This window comes from Pogona vitticeps, chromosome 11, assembly GCF_051106095.1.
Source record: "Pogona vitticeps strain Pit_001003342236 chromosome 11, PviZW2.1, whole genome shotgun sequence".
Taxonomy (NCBI): domain Eukaryota; kingdom Metazoa; phylum Chordata; class Lepidosauria; order Squamata; family Agamidae; genus Pogona; species Pogona vitticeps.
This window is the reverse complement of record NC_135793.1, coordinates 3,572,383-3,593,935: the sequence shown is the minus strand read 5'-3', so window position 1 is coordinate 3,593,935 and position 21,553 is coordinate 3,572,383. Positions and strand designations below refer to the sequence as shown.

The 21,553-nt window shown below is 44.3% G+C and overlaps 1 protein-coding gene across 8 annotated transcripts in view; it reads right to left on the bottom strand.

The window, feature by feature from the left end:
* Positions 1-2,905: 2,905 nt before the first annotated feature.
* Positions 2,906-21,553, bottom strand: part of AMMECR1 (AMMECR nuclear protein 1) — a 99,303-nt gene continuing 80,655 nt past the window's right edge. For 2 of the 8 annotated variants that reach the window (XR_013538797.1, XR_013538798.1), the window contains 5 exons: positions 17,734-17,848; positions 9,547-9,637; positions 6,633-6,729; positions 6,293-6,544; positions 3,526-3,860 (listed from right to left, as the gene is read on the bottom strand). Coding sequence is in view for 2 of the 8 variants with exons in the window: in XM_078380781.1 (XP_078236907.1) it covers positions 3,746-3,860; positions 6,633-6,729; positions 9,547-9,637; positions 17,734-17,848 (418 nt within the window). In the remaining 6 variants the exon portion in view is untranslated. Of the gene's footprint in view, positions 3,861-6,261; positions 6,545-6,632; positions 6,730-9,430; positions 9,638-17,733; positions 17,849-21,553 lie in introns of those variants that run through there. The other 6 variants (XM_078380781.1, XM_078380782.1, XR_013538799.1 and 3 more) reach the window with 5 other exon arrangements.

Genomic DNA, 21,553 nt, shown 5'->3' with positions numbered 1-21,553 from the left:
AAAAAAACCCAAGGAAAACATATCTTTGTATATAAAGAATCACTGCTGGTCTTAATAAATGTAACCAGAAACCCTTAAAATCTGAGAGGCACACGTTGGGTTTCTATATTATTTTATTTAAACATAAAAGTTAACCAGTTTTATTTCAAGAGAGGAGATTCCGTAGGGCTCCTCAAAACTTAATTCAATTAACATCACTAGCAAAAAATCAGTTAGAAACTGTACAAAAATAAAAAAAGTTAACTCATTTCATCCTGCAGAGACTTTGGAAGGACCGGAAGGCAGGCTAATATTTTTGGAGCAGCATTGAGGCTTGGCTGGAAGAGTCTTTGGTTCAACCCAACATGCAAGAGATGTCCTATACTTCAGACAGTTTCAAGAACCCGCACGGTTGACGACAAGTGAAAGAGATCAAGATACGAACGTGGGGGAGGAGGGCCAGCAGCTTCCGACGGACAGTGTGGTGCTGGGGGTGGTACTAGACAGATGCCCTCCTGCCCCACGGTAGTGGCCCACGTGTGGAGATGGTGGGATACAACCCACGTAAAGCAATGCACAGAATTCTTACGATGGCGACCGTCTGTGGGGTGAGGTTCGGCAACACCCTCTTCTGCCACGTAACCAAAGAGGTTTGCTCTGGGACTGCCCCTCGCCGCCAGCACGACTTTAAAAGCTTTAGCGTTAAAGGAATGCGCCTTTTTTGGGGGGGGAATGAAATAAGGCAAGTTAAAACAGCTCCATCAGTGCAGGTCAAAAAAGCTCAGCAACCACTACGAGGAAGGCGGGAGTCCGTCTTGAGCTTTCAACCGATGCTCTAAAAGGCTCCGATGCTGATCTGCCGATTTAGACCTAAACAGCAAAGCAGACGGCAAGCCTCCTCTTTCTCATGCGTTCAGGACCCATTATGTTCCTGTGACGTATACCACATTTTGCACACACGAGCCCACAATTAGATGCGAAGCGTACTCCTTAGCACGGCTGGTATTCCTAGATGCCAACGCAAGGCTGCGCCAGGACTAACAAATAAACAAAAAGTAACTGAGAAGCTGACGGATCTATATGCAAAAAACAAACATCGTTGAAGCTTCTGCCTGTAGCTCATCTCTTGCTGCATACTAGTAGGAACTTCCATAATGAAACAATGCAAGACAGGTTCAGAAGGGTCTGGAGGTTATTCGGTTTTGTTTTAAAGCATACCTTTCCAGTTTGTATAACCTTCTGAACATTGTTTTTAAATTCCCCAAGCAACAGCTACTGATAGAAAAAAAACAAAAACGCCAACGCATTGTGCATTATGCTGTGTACAAAAAAAGGAGACAAAAATGATCCTTTTTAAAAATTTCCTCCCCCAAGCCACGATGGGAAGTATTGCTGACCTATTGTCCTTCAAAACCTGCAGGATATTTCATTTTAAATCAGTATATCATTATTACACTGGTAAGAAAATTCTGTATAACATCTGCATATATTGAGGATATTTTTTCCTTTTAAAAAAAATCTGATATGATTCTAGAGTCCGCATGACCAGTCACGTGACCTGCTCAAGGTTGATTAGCACCTTTAAATACACATATATTTATATATATAATAGATCTTTTTAAAAAACGTCTAACAAGGAGCTCACCCAGAAGTATGAGCTATCATGAGATAATGAAGAAAGATGGATGGGATCGGGTGGCCGTGGCTGATTTCTCAAATGTTTGCAGCAGACAGTATATATTTAAGCTTGTGCTCAAGTTTTCCCTTTTTCCAAGGGCAAAAAATAAAAATAAAATGAAAATGCAGTCAGATAGCCACTGGATAACAGCTTCTGTTTCAAGGTGAAACCATTTCCCAACAAGCCAAATGGCCCAAAAAAGAAAAAGGGGAAGAAAAAAAAGAACTGTACCAAATTACTTCTGTAGAAGTGAGGCTCAGCTCTTTTTTCCTGCCCAAAGAATCCGTGAGGCTACCTGCATTTTTCAGGCCTTTCTGTTCACTTAAAATTAAGGCATCAAAAGAAAATTAGTATTTTGACAATGCTGTGGAGGAAGGAACGACAGCGACCCCTGTGAGAACCAGCTCTGCTTGGCCTCTCTCTATGTCCAAGTGCGCCCAACGACCTTCTGGAATGACCTTTCACGGCGGCTTCAGTAGCTGCCTGCCCTTGCGTGTGTGTGTGTGTGAGGGCTGAGCCTCGCAGAGATCATCTGCCGAAACGGAAGTTTTGTCTCTCTCTTTTTAAAGTAAAGGCCAGGCTCTACCTTCAAAATGCACCTCACCAGTCTCTAAATTCATTAGAGTATTGCTGATGCAGGGAACAAGGACGTCCCACCCCCTGACTGCCTTTTTCCAGGGCCCATCCCTTTCCGGGCATGACTCTCTTGGCCCCGTCTGCCAAAGGCAGAAAGCCAGCCAATGCCACAGGACTGACCAGTCTGCTCTGCTACCCTCCAGCCATAACATCTGGAACAATTTCATCGATTAGAAGGAAGCCCAGCACGGCCTCCTTCTGAGAGCACCCAACGGTGCTAGGTTACCTGCTATGTAATGAACTACAGGGGTGGCTGAAATTCTGCTCTCCGAAGAACCCCCATTCCTCACCAGTCTCTAGCAGAGACAAGGATCTGCTGAAGCCCCCTTTTTCTTGTTCCTACGCTTTTCTTCTTCGGTAAAATGTGCACCCCAGCTGAAGGCACTGAATCCCACAAAGTGCTCCATGTCGCGTATTTTGCCGACAAAAGCAACTCGGAAGCCTCCAAACAGGCGCTGGAGTTTCAAAACTCAACCTTGCTGGGACCGTCCGTCCGTCCATCCCTTGGTGCAGAAGCCACCACGGGAGGAAGACACCAACAGCTCATGGATTGTGTCTTCCTTCTTACAACTAGATCTTGGAAGGAAGACATTGCCCTCCGATGGGGGGGGGGGAGGAGGAGGAAAGTAGGGGAAGGAAGCAGCTCCCCTCCCAAACCAGACACCTGGGGCGAGATCTTAGCTCCACTGATTTGCCAGGAAACCTTAAAGCAAAATCAACGGAGCCAGGATGCCTGCCAGATGCCCAGAATTATACTTATTTTTAAAGCCGTAATCAATCAATTACATCACGTCATCATCGTCCTTCCTAGATGACCAGGACTGGATCTGAGGCTCATGTATTTATTTACCTACATGAGGCAGGACCGGGGGGGGGGGGGACGGGGAGGATAGGGTTCCCCTGGGGGAACCCTGACAAACCGCACGGCCAGTCCTGCTCCTTCACAGCCTGCTTTCTGACCTAAATCCGATATGTGTGTTGTTTTTTTAAAAAAACCTTACGAGCAGCTGATCTTGCTTTATTCTCTAGCCCAAATCTGTAAGCATTATTTTTTTAAAAAATTTCCTTCCATCCACAGTTGCACAGAAAACCTTGATTGATATAATTCAGTGTTTCTGAAGTACAAATTCAAATATCATATTTAAAAAAATCCCAAGAGGTTTTTTTATGCTGCCAAAAAAAAAAAAATCCCAATAAAGCCCACAGTGACATAATACTAAGGTATTTTGTTGGGTTTTTTAAAAAAAAAATTGAGAGGGGTACTCTGTAATGATGCAGCATTTCCACCCGTTGCCATGGTGAACTTCGCTTGCCACAGAGAAGCGTCATCATGGCAACGGAAACTATCATCATAAAATGGTGCAGTAATAGAGATAGCTAGACCAAGAGGGGGTGGGGTCTCCTGGGAAGAGGTCTGCAGAGAGCTGGAGGGACTGGTCATGCGTCTCAGTGTCAGGAATAATGGTTGTAGGGCGGAAGGCCGTGGCCCAGGCCGTTCGGGAAGTGGTGGTGCTGTCGGTGGGCAAGGTATTCCGTGTAACTCATGCTCATCTTCTCACTACGATACCTAAAAGGAGCAAAGGAAAGAGAGACAAACGAGAGAGAGAGAGACAGAGAGAAGAGTGGGGGGATTAAAAGGAATCAAGGAGACAAATCAAGATCACCCAGAAGTCTGGAAACTGTTCTGTTGAAGGACAGATTTCTTTTGCAAACACTGCAACAGATGTGCAGCTGTCCAGATGTTGAGGGTATGAGCCTTCAACGGTTCTTGATCACGGGCTAAGCTGTCTTTGCAGAACAAGCACATGTGGAGTGCTGCCTTTGCCGCCCCCACCCCAAATGCAGCGCGAGGGCAGAGGAGGTGCTATAAAAATATTCACTGAGGCCGGCCACTAGTTCAGGGGGTCCCCAGTTAGAACGAGCACCGGTACGCCAGCCCTGTGCCTTGCTTCTAAAAGCCACATTTTTGCCGTTTTTGCCCCACTGGAAGCCAACCACCAGTTGGCATGGAATAACCCTGAATAGGGGCCGCCCTGGAGGTGACCTGGCCGTCAGGACTGCCCGATGGCTGGCCCACTTTACAGTTCATCTGGGAAAACACTGCATGCTTGTAGAAGGGATTGGGTCCTCTGCTCATGGTACTCTATCCAGCACATATAAAAGGTAGGACATTACACGGAATAGTTTATATCTACATAAAATGCAGTATGACCCTCCTACTCTCGGGATCAGTACGTGCTTCCTGAAAATATTAAATAACGCGACCCCCCCCAAGAAATACACATTTCTATGGATATGCAGGGTATATTTACTGGAACTGGCCACTAGAAGGAGCCAGAAACCAGGCAATGTATAGCGTTTGATACACCTGTATTATTTTTTTGGTCCGGGGAGGCAGGGCTTGGAAATGATTCCCCATGGATACCATAGTCCGACTGTATTAAGAGGCAATGGCTAACACCCTGTTGCTTAGGGTAGTAAACTGTACTAGAGGAGGCCCTACGGAATCAATGAGGCTTTGACGAGTCAACCCCTCTTTAAATTCCATGGATTCAAATGGGCTTCTCTATCCATGACTTCCAACCACCCTATGATCTGTCTATCAATTGTCTCTCAAACCATTCCTGAAATTGGAAGCAACCTTCTTGTTCCTTCCAGGTTTACTTGAACATCTGGTGCGTCCACTTGGCTAGTGTCAGAAAAGGGGTCCCGTCCAAGGGTTTGGTCAAGGTGGTCTCTTATAGGTCACCAGGGAGCAATGTTATTTTTTAAAATGCTGATGGTACAAGGGACAGCCATTGTGGTAAAAACAGGCTTTTCAATATTTCCCTACTTTCATAGCCTATGAAAGAAACAAACTTCCAGCAACCCTTCAGGAAGGCTGCTTAATTGCAGCTGTCTTCTTCGACTGAGGGGGAATGTCTTGCCCGCCCGCCCACGTGTAAATACAGCAGGCTTACCAAGGGACCGTGTGAAAAAAATCCGAACTTCATACACATCTCTGAAACTTACACTGAGATCATAAGAAGTGAAAAGAGGCAGTAGGGTTCACTGAGAACAGCCCCCCCCCCGACTGAGGAGGACAGGTTGAAAAGCTTCAAGATACAGAAGAATCCCAATGGGAGTTTTCCGGAACATTCTGAATGAGAAAAACCTCCCCTTTGTGCTCAACAGAGAATGGTCTGGCTTAGCATGTTTGCATTATTTGACATGTTTACTAAACAATGCTTTTTAAAGACCTAACAACCCATAAATATTTTGACTACAGGATTTAATTTTTGAAAACAGAGAGCGTGGTTAATGGAGTTTAAATGTGAGAGTTGCACAACCTTTTTCGGGCAGCTTATATATTTTCTTTCCTTGTATCTTTTTTGTTTATATCTTTGGGGAGAGGATACAGAAAAGCGTTGAAACCCTAACTTTAGCACCCCAATGAACGGTGTGTGACACGGTGGGTTTGTCCACTCATCTCCTCTACTTTTAATCTATTCCACTCCTCATCAGGAAGTGTTAACCAAGATGACCCGGGTGGTTTCTGTCCTGTGGCTGCATCTGGAAACCAGACTGGAATACAGACCCGGGTAACTAGTTTCCTCTAAAACTACCTGCCTCATCACCTTGCTGAAAAATAGCAGATTTATGTTCTTGATCATTGGGGGGGGACCCTTTTCTCACTACTGTTTCCATAGGGAGTGGCCCATCAAAGGCACAGAAGAGGTCTGAGGACCATAATCCCAAATTGGCTCCATCTGATTTTAGCAGTAAATCGGAGGGGAAAGGTCCAGAGCACAGGGGTCAGGCCTCAATCTTCTAGAGAGGTGATCCACACCCTTATGTTGCATAATCAGAAAAGTATTTGCGTCACACAACTGGATCCTATTAGATCCAGTAGCAGACGCCAAGACCAGCAGGAAAAGGAAGGATGACTTTCAAGGACAATGAGCTCAAGCTGCAGGAAGCCAGATTTAGGCTGAATATCAGGAAAAAAAACTTCTTAACTGTTAGAGCAGTACGACAATGGAATCCATGATCTTGGGAGGTGGTGAGCGCTCCAATGCTGGAGGCATTCAAAAGAGAATTGGATGACCATCTGTCCGATCTGCTTTGATTTGGACCCCTGCCTTAAACAGGGGGGGTTGGAGTCGATGGCCTTCAGGGGTCCTTCCAACTCCATTATTCAATGATTCTAAGGAGAAAAGAATATTATCTCTTCTCAAATGTGAAGTTGTCTTGCCATTACTTTCGGATGTACTGCAGAAAAACGGGTAGAAAACGGCCAAATATGAGACACAAATCATAAAGAACCATTTGAAGGGGAAAAGAAGAAGCCGCCTCTTACCTGGTCAGTTTTATGGTTTTCCTGAAATCATTTGTAATGGGGGCTTTGTAGCCCCCTTTCCTCAATAAGGAATCTATGGTCTGAATATGGTCCCATCCTGCAGAGGTTCATTAAGAAAAAGAAAAAGAAAATGTATCAGGAAACCTTTTGTATCAAGGATCATTACTTCCCCCTCTAGCCTCAGCTCTAACCAGGTGGCATGCACACACATATTTTTTCCCCCAATGTTATTGCAAGATGAAAGTGGGTTTGTCTCTTCCCACGGGACAAAACTGCCATACCATGTTAATGAAAAGTCGCACAAGATTCTCCTTTCTAGACAATGTTTAAAAAAGGTATGTATAAGAAGCACTCATACACACACACACACACATATACAATGGCAACCTCACAAGCCCACTGGTTGAAGCTTAGCCTTTCACAAAGTAAAGAAAACCCCAAACCTGAGCACTAGAGATCCGCATGAACCTCGGTTTGGGGGTTGGTGCTGCACGTTCCCTTCCCCTTGCCAATGACCCACTCACCAGCTGGCACATGCTCCTCTCCTCCTCCTCTGCCTGTTCAACCAGTTCCCAGCAGGAGCACGGGGTTGCCTGGATGTCCCGCCTCCTCCTCCGAGTGGGCCATCAACCCAGGAGGCGGGGCAGGGAAGCCCGTGCTCCTGCCGGAGACTGGCCGAACAGCCAAAGAGGAGGCGGAGAGGAGCCGATGCCGGCTAGTGAGTGGGGGATCCAGCCGGGGAGGTGGGGGAAATTGTGCCACATGGACGAACCGAGATGAACCTCTGAACCAAGAGTCGTGCCCATCTCTACTTGGCACCAAAAGAGAAAAAACTCCATCCTCCATTCCATTGTTTTACTCAGAAAGCCACAGGGGTGCACGTGCACAGAGAGGAAGGTTGAGGTATGAAGACCCAGGTTCAAATCTCCACCCAGCCATGACGTTTGGCCAGGTGACCTTAGGGTTGTCGCTACTCCCCCCTCAGCCTACGTTACCCTACAGGTTCAAAAAGAAAAAAGAAAAATGCAACAACAGAAAGAGGCTACACAGCAACCTCACAGGGTTACGATAAAGATTTTTTTAAAAAGAGGGCAGAGATCATAGGTGCTGCCCAAAACTCCAGAGAGGAAGAGCAGGATAAAAATGAAAGCAGATTAAGAAATAAAACAAAACTACGGTCTTTTCCCTTGATTTATATTTGTATTACCAATAATCAACGGGTAATAATGATCAAGAATTTGGATTGGCCTAGAAGAAGCCTGGTCTAATGGATCGTTCAAATAAAACGTGTTTCATTTTTGTATAAAATGGTAAACAGCAGATGTGTGAACTCCTGTGAAAGAGGCTGCATCGTAGCAATGTACAGAAAATATTTTTCCCCAGAAAAAACAACAACACCAAAAACAACCCACAATATAATCCAGCCAAGCCCGATTCATGCTCAACCCTTGCTCATGTCAATGGTGTTCATGAATGGAGGTTGTGCAGTGGATTATGGATTATGCTAACGACTACTTTGCTACTGATGGGGTTTTACTTTTCCTGGTTGGATGTGCCCTGAAAACCCAGCAGCCCTGACAGCTTAACGAGACCGCCGCTGTGTCTTAGAAGATGCCGATTTCCAGAGACACGAGATGAACAGTGATCCCGACTTTCTAATATGGGAGATTTTAAGTGGCCTTTCCCACGACTCACAGGGAATTGCCTACCGAGGGTCATCCCGACTGCATTTTCAAATATATAAAGCCTACAGATGGAGACACACGAAAGTGCAGCCAACGCAAGAACGCAGGGGGGAAAGAAGGTGGGAGGAACAAAAATAGCTAGATGAGAAAAGGCACACATTAGCAGCTTCATTTTGTATAAACAGGGCATGAAAAAAAAATCACAGAACTTCCCCAAATGATGAGCTGGGGGAGCCCCATGTTTTTCTTACGACGGCCAGGCAGGGCGGCCTTTCATGACAGAATCTGACGGGAACCCTAAGCGCTGTGTGCATGTCGAGACAGAAAGACAGCCAGGGGCAGAGCTGCACACCAGTGGAAGCCCTTACTGACGCTACTGTCCAAAATGGAATGAACGTCCACCTTCAATTTCTAGTGCAAACTCTACGTTGAGTTTTCATCAGAGAGGTCAATGGATAGAGTGACCCCACTCTGCATCCACAGGCAGGGACAGCTTCTCGCTTTGGTCTTTCCCTCATCTCTATGGTGACTTCTTCATGCCATCTGCTCGTAGCCTTAGGACTATTCCACACCTCCTATGGCAGTAAATCCAACCGTTGGCACTCCCTGCACACTTCAGTGGGGTATGTGTAACTAGCTCACAGTCTTGACCTGCATAATCTGCGTTTCCAGATCCTTTCCACTCATTCACACATTGTATTTTTTGGAAGTACAGTGGAAAAAGACCCTGCCCCCCCCCCCCCAAAACACCCTAGCAGGCATGAGAGATTTATCTCCACCTGAACCCAAAACAGTGGCAAGCCAAAATATCAATTTAAGTACCGTTAGTGACAGTCAGAGAGGAAGAAACATAAAAACAAATGCAAATGCTGTCACGAACAAGCAAGTGATCATGGACTCAAAAGGGCTTGGCGTATTACTGATATAAAAGCCACGCGTGGCGTTGTGCGGGCCTCAGTATTCCACCCACTATGGCTTCCACTTGGCAACTTACTCCAGCCAGTTATTTCAGCACATTACTAGATTAACTGCGGTTTAGGGGAGCATTCCTGAGAAAGGGGCTTATTTTCTACGGATACATAAGTGTCATTTAAAAAAAGAGTCATCCCTTACAATGAAAGTACTGTTCCATCATCTGACATCTGTGCAAGGTCAAATATTGCATTTTAAGTTCCTAGGGTATGTTTAAATTCTTCACCAGATCATATGAGATAAAGTGCAACAATGACCTTGCTCCTTTGCAACCTCCGGTAAGTACGTGGCGGTGCGTTTTGATCCTTTTTCATTGATGAATTCTATTCTAATGCCATGTACACCCACCTGAAAGAAATGGGCAGGTTTATTAGTACATTTTTTTTTCAAAATGGGAAAAAGAAATCAAAGAGATGGTTAGAAATATAAACCCCAAGGAATCAGTTCGGCGTTATTACTATTTTTGAAAGGTCTCAGTATTTGACCTTGTTTTCTCCTTTAGCTTAGAAAGAGTCCTATTACAGTAATCTAGCTCTTAGAGATTCAGAAAGCCAAGGGGGGGGGGGAAAGAAACCCCGTTCTTTGCTTAGAAAATAAAGAGCAAGATTCCGCCTGCATCTTTGATAAGACCAAGGAAGTTCCTTCTTAATGTAACTTTCGTGAGCCTACTGGCCCTGCCGTAGGTCAAAAGGGACTGGAGGTTAACTTCTGCTGAGGCTCCTACCCTCAGTGCTTGAGCAAAACAAAACGAAACAACTCACACAATTTTGGGGATACACAGAGACTTACCAAAGCATTAGAACAGAACCCAGTCCCTATTCCAACAGGTGGCCCAGCCAGCTTGGGAGAACTCAATGGATGAGAAAGCATTGTGAGGAAAGGTCCGGCCAGGCAACCCACCTCCGGCTTAAAACTCTTTTTCAGGGCAAGGCACAGGATGACACCCTCACTCCTGCAAAGGGGTATAAGAGCCACCTGCACACCCAACGCTCCAAACAGAAACCTATACAACTGGCGGGGAGACAGCATTTCTATGGGGTTTACATCAGATGCGTGCAGGAACCGTGAGCCGCCTGCACCTTCGGGAACCACCGAACGTGGGCCACTTTCTGTTTATTTAGACAGAACTGAGTCTTCGCCACAGAGAAATAAGAGCAAAAAAACCCACAACATACCAGTTTTTCTTCACATAATGTGCTCCGTGGTCACCCTGAGAATTAAAACATGGGGGTTCCTACCAAGCGAGGGAGACAACCTTGGTGGTTTTTTTTTCTCCATGAAAGGTTAAACTGAAAGCATTTGTAGCTTTTATATAGCTGGCACAAGGCCTAAGGTTTGAATCCAAGTTCCTTCCAAAATTTAATTGGTTTTGTTACTAGGATTGCCTCAGAGAGATGTGTTACACTTGATTTAATGCCAAGAACACCCTAATTAAGTATACCTGAGTTTTCACAATCTATATGTGCTAGTTATCCTTGTAACATTCATTGCACTTACTGATAAAGTGACTGGGAAAGTGGTGGTTAAACACACACACACACACAAATATTTCCATTAAAATGAAATTAAAAGAACTGAACTCTTCTCGGGGGGGGGGGACTCAGACTGACAAAAGCACAGAAAAGTGATGCTGAACACCCACTTAACACAATAAAGTATATTTTATGGTATCACACAAGGTTATTTTCACTGTCACATCACCATAAGGGTAAGAAGGAGCACTCTTGTTAATTATCCTTCTGAAGTCTAATGTACATTGCACGCAGGTGTATACAGAAGTTTCTGGTCTAAGAGTACTGACACCAGGATGAATTTAATAATCAGTGGCCATTCATTCACACCAACCCACCCTTTTCCTTTCCGCATCATCCCTCTTGTCCATCTCGGGGGAAGGATCTGCCAGGAAACTGGCTCTGAAGAAACCCCTAGCAGTCCGACAACAGGCTTCCAGATTCGGGAGGCTTCAATAATCCACAGCTATTGTTGACACAGGGCACTTCTTTATAGGCAATGCTATATAGGGGGGTCATCCAGATTATACTGCATTGGGGGAAATGGCTGGAATGCTCTTATGCGTCAAAGCTGGTCTCTGTCTGTGAAACTGAACCATGAATTGTTTCTCAAAGAAGCCGCTAATAATTCAAACATGCAACAGCTGATGTATAACGTAACTGGTCTCCAGAGGCTAGTTTTTATTTTCAGTCTGAGCTGGTTCCTCTACGAAACAATGTTTTTTTAAAAAAACAGAACATAACTGCCTAAGGTCTCTCAATGAGAGCAATCAACGTCAACCAAGGAAACATTGTGGGCTGAGATTCACGTTCAGCCCTAAAAGTGCTGGTGTTGGAAGATGGCCCAGAGATTCAGCAGAACCGCCAGGGTGAACTGCAGGGGCAGGAAATGGCAAGGTGATAACAAACTGATCCCAAACAACGATTTCGAAGCCGATGTATAATTTTACTTCTTTCAGGATTATGCAAAAGAGAGTTAGTATTGAGGATTTCCCCCCATTGTATGTACATAACCTCTGCAGAATCAAGGGTCTAAGCACCTGTCTGTGAGGTTGATGTATTTATTCCTTTCAAAAGCCAGAATTTTGCAGGAAACGAGCAAAAGGTCACAAAGGAAACAGAAAAATTAAGGAAGGTTGGTGTATTCACGATGCCTTGACTCTACTCAATTAAGCATTCATTTATTTAGTCAACAAGTACTTATTTATTTAGCTGCTCTCAAGAGTGGCTTACAGAGCAATAAACAAACTTGACAGTGTCTACTTGTATATTTATTTTCATGGGCTTGTATCCAATAGCTAGTCTCAGCTACAGCGGACCCATGAAGTGCTGAATAGGGAGTCCACACTTAAATCCATCTCAATGATTTAATAAGCCTACTCTCATTAAGATGTATCAATTGGAATCAGGCTTCCATGAATATATACTGCTTTTCTGTAGTGGAATATTCAAGACAGCTTTCAGTATCAGAAATGAAAACACTCTCCAAAAACGTGTTCAGCTAATAGCAGTATAAAACAACTAAATGCAAATCTGATGTGATGGAAGCAGCAGACTAAACAGGGTGTCCCTCTGACAACATGCACTGGCGCAGGAACATTTCCAAGGCTGACTTAAAAGTGGACAGAGAACAGGACCTGCGGGGCCCTCTATACATCCGTATTCCGTATTCTGGGTGCTTTGACAGAAATGGCTCTCTTGTGCATCTACCAGATGTAAGTGAAATTCACTTGCAGGGAAAAGATGATTTCTAAAACATCACAGTCCCAGGCCATTTCAAAGGCTTTAAGGTAAAGGTTCCCCTTGACATTTAGTCCAGTTGTGTCCGACTCTAGGGAGCGGTGCTCGTCCCCGTTTCCAAGCCATAGAGCCAGCGTTTGTCCGAAGACAGTTTCTGTGGTCACGTGGCCAGCGCGACTAGACACGGAACACCGTGACCTTCCCACCGAGGTGGTACCTATTTATCTACTTGCATTTTTACTTGCTTTCAAACGGCTAAGTTGGCAGGAACTGGGACAAGCGACAGGAGCTCACTCCGTTGTGTCGATTCAATCTTACGATGGCTGGTCTTCTGACCTTGCAGTTTAACCTGCAGCGCCACCACGTCCCAATGTTAAAGGGTTTACCAGGGCAAAATCAGCCCCCTGAACTGAGCTAGAAAGCAAACTGGCAACCAGTAAGGCTGGTAAAGGTTTGGCCTAAAATAGTCCACTCCTTTGGCTGCAGACGTAATCCTGGTGGCACATTCTGGACCAAATGAAATTTCTTGGCTGTCTTAAGGGCAGTCCGTCCTGTGTAAAGTGCATTAGAGTAATCTGATTAATGTGACCTATGTGACTACAGCAAGAATGACTGAGGTTAGGACCAACATCTTCAGGAAAGGGGGCTGAAGCTGGAAAAGATGGGGTCAATGGGGTCAAACAAAACTTTTTCTAGAAAAAAACTGAACTATGGACTCTTTTTAAAACTCTTTGAGAACCTACTTTTCTATAATAAGGCATTTTTCATACCAGTAAACCAAGTCCCTGAACCTGTGCTCTATCATCTTCAACCTTCTTTATGGACAAAATTCCAGGCTTTACCCTTAATTTCTGCAAATGAGAAGTAAGGGGTGACAGTCTGATGTAATATACATGAAGAACTATTCCAATAAAGTGTATGTCCACTGCTGTGAAGCTGCTACTTCTTTCAGCCACCTGTGGCAACACAGGTCTGATTCTACTGGTGAAACCTCATACGGAAGAATCGTTTCCCAAGCTTTGCAGCAAAGCACAGAACTGCAATACATTCTTCATAAACTTAGGCACCACATGACGAGTTTATTAAAAGGAGAACACCACAACTTAGGATTACTTACAGAGAGAACACCAGGGGAACCTGCTTGGGGACGGACAGGACTGTCCAACAAGAGCAATCCCGTCCTCAATTTTCACAACATCCTGCGCACTCAGCCTTAACAACCTATGGATGTGTCTCCTGGGACCTTCACTGGTTCAGTCCTGGGATGAACAGGAATCTTCCAACGACCAGCTGTTCTGATTCTCCCCCCAGGGTGCTCAGCAACCAAAGGAAATGATCATGGTTTTGCAGGGCGTCTTTACAACACACTCAGGGAAAGAGAGGGGTTCTGAAAACATGACATCTTGCCAGCCATTAAGAGCAGAAAGACAAGAGTACCATGTCTGTGACTGTATGAGACAGAGAGTGAGAGAGAGAAATCTCAGTTTTGAGAATTTCTGACTTGGAAGGGCTACCTATTTTAAGTTTAGGGAGAGGGCCAGCTGTGCTTAAAGGAATAAGGATCTGGAAATGTTACGAGAGAAAAGAGAAAATCAAAATTCCATGCCCTCTCACACACATACCAATGGCTAGGAAAAAACAAAAACAAGCAAGCCTGTTTGGATGTCAGCGAAATGATCGGCAAGCAAGCACCCTTCCTATTTGCAAAGACAAAGTCACATCCAAACTCCAGTCCCTGTCCCAGCTGGAAAATGGGCCACGGAAAGCTATAACAAATCCAGCCAAGGGTCTACCGGGGTGTGGGTCTCTCTAGGGCCACTGTTAGCACATCCCTAGAGACTGTGACACAGATCGTCCTCTTCCTTGGCTAGCAATGAGCTTGGAACCCATCGCAGGCACTGGTCAAGAGTGGTAGGCAGCTTATGATTGGAAAGGGGGAGCGCCCCCAAAATCTGGAGGTGAGCCTCACCTGGCTATGCAGCCAGCTCATCATCATCTCTGAACAAAGCATGAATGGCCCGGTAGTTTTCTTTAATCCTGTGAGATGCTTCAGATTCTAGAGATCTGCGTTCCTGATTAAGGTGGGGACCAATCTTAAGGAAGGGGAAAAGGTTGTGGGAGGGAGAGCAAGAGATGATGATGCTCCTGATGCTAGCGGCATGATCAAGCCATGTGCCCACTCCACGTTACAGCCCCCACCCCCAAGTGTGAGCTGAAGCGCAGTGTGGAATCACACATTTGCTGTGCCACAGAAGATGACATGAAAGGCCTGCACTAGCACTTTCTGGTCCCAAGCGAGTCCTTTTGGTAAGCAGCTAGAAGAATGTGCAAATTAAATTGAAACAATAGGTGAAAATAGCAGCAATTTGAAAAACCATACGGGGAGCTAACAGCAGCCAATTCACTCCTTCCTCTCTTCTTGTTCCCATGCCTGAATGTTTTTTTTTTTTTTATTTTAACGAAAGCTTTCCAGATTTGCACCCTCTAAAGCAATGGTTCCCAATTTTTTCCCCCGAGTTGCGACCCCCTTTTATAATAGCCTAGTAATCTGTGACCCTGCTGCCACGTTTGCATGAAAAGGCATTTTTAATGGAGTGCAGTGGTCCCTTTCTCAGAAACTAGAGGCTTTTTTCTCTCCCCAAAGGACCTGTTTCTCATACATACACATATAGTACATGCTAATTTTAAGAACCTGCTCTGAAAGGTCAAGGAAGAAATTATTTAGCAAGGGCTACAACACCTCCCAGAAAACACTCTGCGAGCCCCTTGGGGGTCACACCCCCAGATTGGGAAACACTGCACTAAAGACGTCAATCTTCTCAACCGGAAGAACCCGGGCTTACTCGCCAGGTGAAATAAACTCCAACCTTTAACTTTGCTGGGTCTCAGCAAACCACTGCAGCCTGGAGAGACATCTCAGCACTCCAAATGGTGAAGGAGTTTTGCATCATTTCAGCAAATTGCTGGATTAGCTCCCACAAGATCATCAACAGCCTCATGGTGCCCTCGTACTTCATATAAATAACATTTCAAGCTATTTTTCATCCCATTTGACTTTCCTCGTCCATAAGCTGGAAATATGCCCAGTGGAATAAAAGTGGGAGATTTGGACGGGACTTTTCTAGAGGAGAGCTGAGGGAAGGTGGGCTTCCATATACCTCAGAGAAGCTAGTCTGACAAGGCAATGAATGTGTAGTTACGGCCACGGGTCCTGGACTGACCCCCTTCCTTGACTACCTTTCCCCTGCCCCCACACTCCCAGAAGGAATTAAAGATTCAAAAACAAACAGAGGATAACTTTTCTCCAAAAACAAGTGCTCTGAATAGAGATCAGAGAGGATAACCAGCAGGCACTCAGATATAGAAAGACCTTTATTTCTTTTATTGTTTTTATTACCCGGTCATCTGAAGCTGGTTGTGCCTGACAGACATTCTGCTGCTCCCCAGTACAGTTATACATCCTACACTCATTTGGTAATGTATTTTTTTGGGGGGGAGAGAATCATGTACACGAGAAAATGTTATAAGCTGGCTTTAAGTTATGTTTCATTTCTGCTAATTTATGTGCTAAATGGAAGGAAGCAATAGCTACTTTGACAAGATCTGAATCCACATGGCTACTATTCAAAAAACTGTATTCTTTGCGACATACTGTAAGAGTCCTGTATCTGTAACTTGACTACTGTAAACTGTCAGGACTGCTTTAAAAAGCCATTTCCAAGAATACCCCGTCTCCTGTTTTGCCATTAATTACTGTTATTTAAAAGAATGTCTAAATCTTTGCCCTATTTTTATTTCAGCGTGAAAAGGGAGTATAAATTGCCGCGACCATGCCATAGTTTATCCACATGGAGCACCCACTCAAAGCCTGCAAAGTCACAGGCAAAAGTGCATAGTGAATGGATGAAGTTGTTAGAGGAATACCTGCAATAAAACCAAGAAATGGCACTTTTTTACAGCTTAGAAACAGCCATCAGAATTTCTAGAGGTACAGAATTGTAGCAGGGAGGGGGGAGGGAAACCTATTCATATTATGTAAATATCTCTTATATTGTTTGCTTTGTTTTCAAAGAAGAACCACAAAGGGGGTTCTGACTTACAACATAAAAACTCAGGCGATCAGAAGCCTCTCTAAATCATCTGTCATGGACATTCTCCTCCTCCTGAGTGTTAATTAGTATTACCTCACACTTTCTATTCCTCAATATCATTTACAATCTTTTCAGGGAACTTATAAAGCACAGCAGAGGCTTAAAAGACTGCATATTTTAAATGTGATGAGGGTTAAATTAAGGGTGTGTTAATTGTTGACTTTCTTAGGAACTGTCCCTCCACCCTCCAAAATCCAGTATTCCTGCTTATCTGGCGGCTATCAAAGCAGAATGCTGGCTTTTCGTGATGATCCTATCCATGCTATTGTCGTTAAGTGATACCTTTTCAGAAGACTCTTGAAACACCCACTGCAAATTGCTCAATACACTTAGGAGACTTAAACATACACTAACAATCTCTCTTGTTCAACAGGCATTTCGTGCTCACAAAGAACCATGTGTATTTTTTTTAATAACTGCTTGTGTGTGGGTACTGCTGTTTCCATAATATATATGGAACAAATGAGACAAGGGACAATTTATTTTGTTCTTTCTGTGTTGCCTGCGTGATTCTTTTTATTATGACAATCAAGAACACGTCGGCTGCAATCCGTCAAAGCTCTCTCTGAGGCCCTAACTCCCACTGAGCGAGTAAGCTTGTACCACTTCCTGAGTGGCAGAAATGTTTGACACGTACTAGAAACAAATGCATCAGGGAGAAATCCTGGCTTGAAGACTTCTTCCCTGACATCTCGTTTTTATTTTTGAATGGACGCATGCCAATCTGCCAGCCCTCCTTGGTTTGGTATGGGAAGCGATCCACCATATGGCCCTCCCCTGCATTTGAAAGAGGTCAAACGTGGGTTTAGAACCTGAGTGAGGAAAAGGGTCTTCAGGATGGTCGGGTGAGTCAGTTGTGGGGAAAGGATAGCCGAGGGCAAAGTGACTGCATAGGCTTATGGGGTGCCCGTGAACTACATAACCTGACAGACCCCAACAGAAGGCTTGATTTCAAGACATCCGCTGCTCAACTGCTTTAACAAGGATGATGGAGAAATGGCGGCCAACAGAGCAACAACTCCTTGTATAATGAACGACTTACCTCCCAGTCTAAGTAATCACAGACATCTTCAAAATTAGTAAGTAGAGACACTGAACAGAAAAGCCTTGGCAGCTCATCCCTCGTCATTGGGGGGAATCGGCTATCTTTAAGGGCACTGCGGAGACAAGAAGAACAACACCGGGAGTGAGACTGATGCGCAGTCGTGGGAACACCAAGGACGGGACACAGCACAACCGAACCGGCATCTGGCTATAATAATAAAGAGTTCTCAGCTGCTCTTCACCCAAACATTTACTTATAGTTAAAATCTGTTGTTGTCGTAGACTGACAAGTCGGATCTAACTTGTCACGATCCTAACCGTGCGGGTTTCTTGAGTCTTCCTTTTACCAGTGGCTCATCTTCACTGAGTTTCCATGGCGGAGCCAGCATCCGGACCCAAGTCTCTTGAGCACTAATCCATTACTCGACCCACTACACCACACTGGGGTCCCCTTTATGTACAATTAGAGGTATGTTTATTTATGGATTTCCACAATACCTTGGGAATTCTGGGACGTGTATTCAAAAAAATCTGGACACCAGTCACACTTTCACTCAAAAGGATGAATACATCGGCCTCTTTCACCAAAACCACACAACTGACATCCTCATTCCTCAGAAAGACATTGTTTCACTCTGACATTCTACAATTTGTATACAATTACTTTGTATACACAGGCCAAATATATCATAATTCTTCTCTTCGTTCCACTCCATTCTGAGGAGAAACCCAGTTTTACAGACCATCTGTCCTATTAGCAGAGCAGTCAAGCTACAGCAGATCTACTGTGCAAGACACTTTGAAAAAGCCTGGTACCCTTGAGAGATTCAAGATCATGCATGCTGCAGATGAACAGATCCAAAAACACTGGGTTCGGCAAGGGTGCTTTGAAAGAAATGGGGCAAGGAGGGGAGAATGTCTTGGACAGCAGCTCTTGGCGTTGACCAAAACAATGAGCATCTAAGCATGCTCAGTAAAGAGGTCCTGCAATGTGGCTCGAAACTCAACTGCGCAAGGCATTTTGTGTCACAGAGAAATGGTTAGTTGGTGAGACAGCTGTGAACTTGAGACAACCTTCAGCGGCACCATATTCCTGCTAAAGAAGGCAGACTTCTTTGCCGCAGCGCAGATTTAGCTACAGAAAGAAAAGAAAAAAAACACCCTGAAATCAACATCAAATGTAAAATATTTGAAAGGAAATGTAAGTATCTTATTTTGAGGATGGATGTAGCACAAACCTGAAGAACAGAGAGGAATACATGTATAATTGGTATAATGAGCACTTATTCCTAAGTTTCCTCCCAGAAAAATCTCCTTTCAAAATTGTGACATTAATTAGCTGGTTTCTGAACATGCAAATAGTGTCTAAATACTCACAGAGCAGCATATCTATTGATGGGTAAACCTTGCAATCAATTATACTGCATTTCAATATTTTATTATATTTATTTGCTACATTTATACCCTCACCTTTCTTCCATAATGTGACTCAGAAGAGGCACGAGCAAACACACCAAGTAATCTCCAGTATCATCTTTGATCAACTTTAGCAAGGCTGCTATATGACGTGCACTGAGACTGATACCTATTTGATGGTAGGACCATCAACGTGCATTTAATTTAACCGTTTCTGAGATTTCATGTATGTGACCTGCCAAAATCAAGATGAGTAAATAAAGCAGTCAAATCTGTTTTAAAAATATACTTAGAAAAACACTGAAGATCAGAGAAAACAAAACACACCACAAAACAGATGAGATTAACATAAGAATATTAAAAGTGTCATGGATTTGCAAAAATAGATCAATTGTTCATATCAAAATTTCACAAGCTCTTTTTCCATACTTTCATTGTATCTCAATATTTAACTTTTCACCCTCTGAAATATGAATGGTGTTCTGTCCCAGCGGTATATCTCTCCATGTTGGGGGGGGGGGTAATAAAGAGTGCTATTATCATTTACATATCAAATATTATAAAACTGATTTTATACAGTATATGAGTTCATCTTAGTTCACAAACATGGAGAGTTACTTTTCCCACTCAACTGGTCAAGCATTGCTCCTTGAGGGTGTTATAGCCCCCTAACTGCCTGCCCTGTGTCTCACGCCACGATTAAAGCCATATTGCTCCTTCTGAATTTACCCTTTTGAGAGAAGAACGTTTTTGCAATTATCTGACCCAAAGTGTCCTAATCCAGTCCATTCTACTTTGTTCACCTCAAGTTTATACATAGCACTGTTGACTTAACTCTTGTAATATGTATAAATAGCCTGATATTTATGGAACTCTCTCTCTCTCTCTCTCTGATTTGTGTGTGTGTGTGTGTGTGTACCGATGGAAGAGGCTTTCTATAATCATAGCACAACCACCCATAAATTAAATGTTGTCACACTTGTTCTGTGGCAGAACCAAGCAATTATAAGCTTTGCTTTGAGTCAGGAAAAAAAATGCCAGGAACTTTTAATTCCCAACAACTCCCAAATTCATCGAGAAATTCTCAAAAGGCTCCTTTACTCACCGTTCAGCGATGTTCCTCTATGGCTGGCAGCCATTTTCGCGCCCTCCCCTCGCTTAACGAGGGCGCGAAAACGCTGCGCGAGGCCATTTTGCGGCTTCCGGCGGCCATTTTGTAGCCGCCGAACAGCTGATCAGCGGGGCACAAAGCGAAGGTCGGTAAGCGAACCGCTTACCGACCTTCGCTCTGCGATTTTCGGCCATAGGGGCCATCGGTATGCGATCGCATTTGCGATCAAGAAAACATCCTCGTAGAGCGAATTCATCGCTCGACGGGGCGCTCGTTGTGTGAGGCACCACTGTATTGGTTCTGACATTCTGTAGGGCTTTTGCTTTTGCTTTGGAGGTAGGAAGGGGCTAAATTGGTCCACCACAACCAAATGCTCCTTCATTTGGTACAATTAAAAATGCTGCAACACTGCAAGCAAAACTCAGGATCTCCAGAATCCATTCTTAAGAGTTACACGCTGAGAAACCTCAGGGCAGAGAGGGGAAAGTTATGATGAAGGGCCATCCCTGCATGCATGCTACCTGAATGAGACTCAGACCACCCCACCAGCTTCCAGAGCAGCTATGAAGTGAGAAGCACTCCCTCCCTGCCCCCTTTTTTGCTTTGATTGTGAAAATGAAGGGCGAACAAATATAAAGATATACTGCAACACCGAACAAAACTACAGTATTCAAGCAGCGTCAGTTCAGTGTTCCAGACTGCTATGAAGATCAAGCACTTCAACTGACAGGCTACAAATTAACTGATGTGTATTGGAGGGACCGATGTTAAAATATCAAGGACCCTGACAGTGTCATCAAGTCTCAGCACGCTTTTCCACAAATTTACGAAAGATGCAGGAGAAACATATGCTATTGTTATTAGAATGCTGGATACAGGGGAACTATGTTTGATATTATATTTTACTTCCAGTGTTGACCTTCTGCATTCAGGCTTATGTCTGTACGTGGACAAAGTCTGTTGAGTAGAGATGGGCACAACTGGTTTGGCGGTTCATCCCAGTTTGTTTTTCAGCCAAACACATGTTTGGCGCTTCCTACCCCTGCCTCCTCAGGCAGGCGCCCGCTCAGGGGTAGAGACCTGGCTTCCAGGCCCCACATCCTTCAGGTGCTGCCTCTCAGTGGGTGCCTGCCAGAGGAGGCAGGGCTGAGAAATGCTGAACATTCGTCCAGCAGAAAAAACCCCAGAAACAAACAGCACAAAACGCAGAACTAGCAACTTGTGTCAATCTCTATTGTTCAATATTAACTATGGTTAAAATTAACCACAGCTTAGGACTTGGATGTTATAC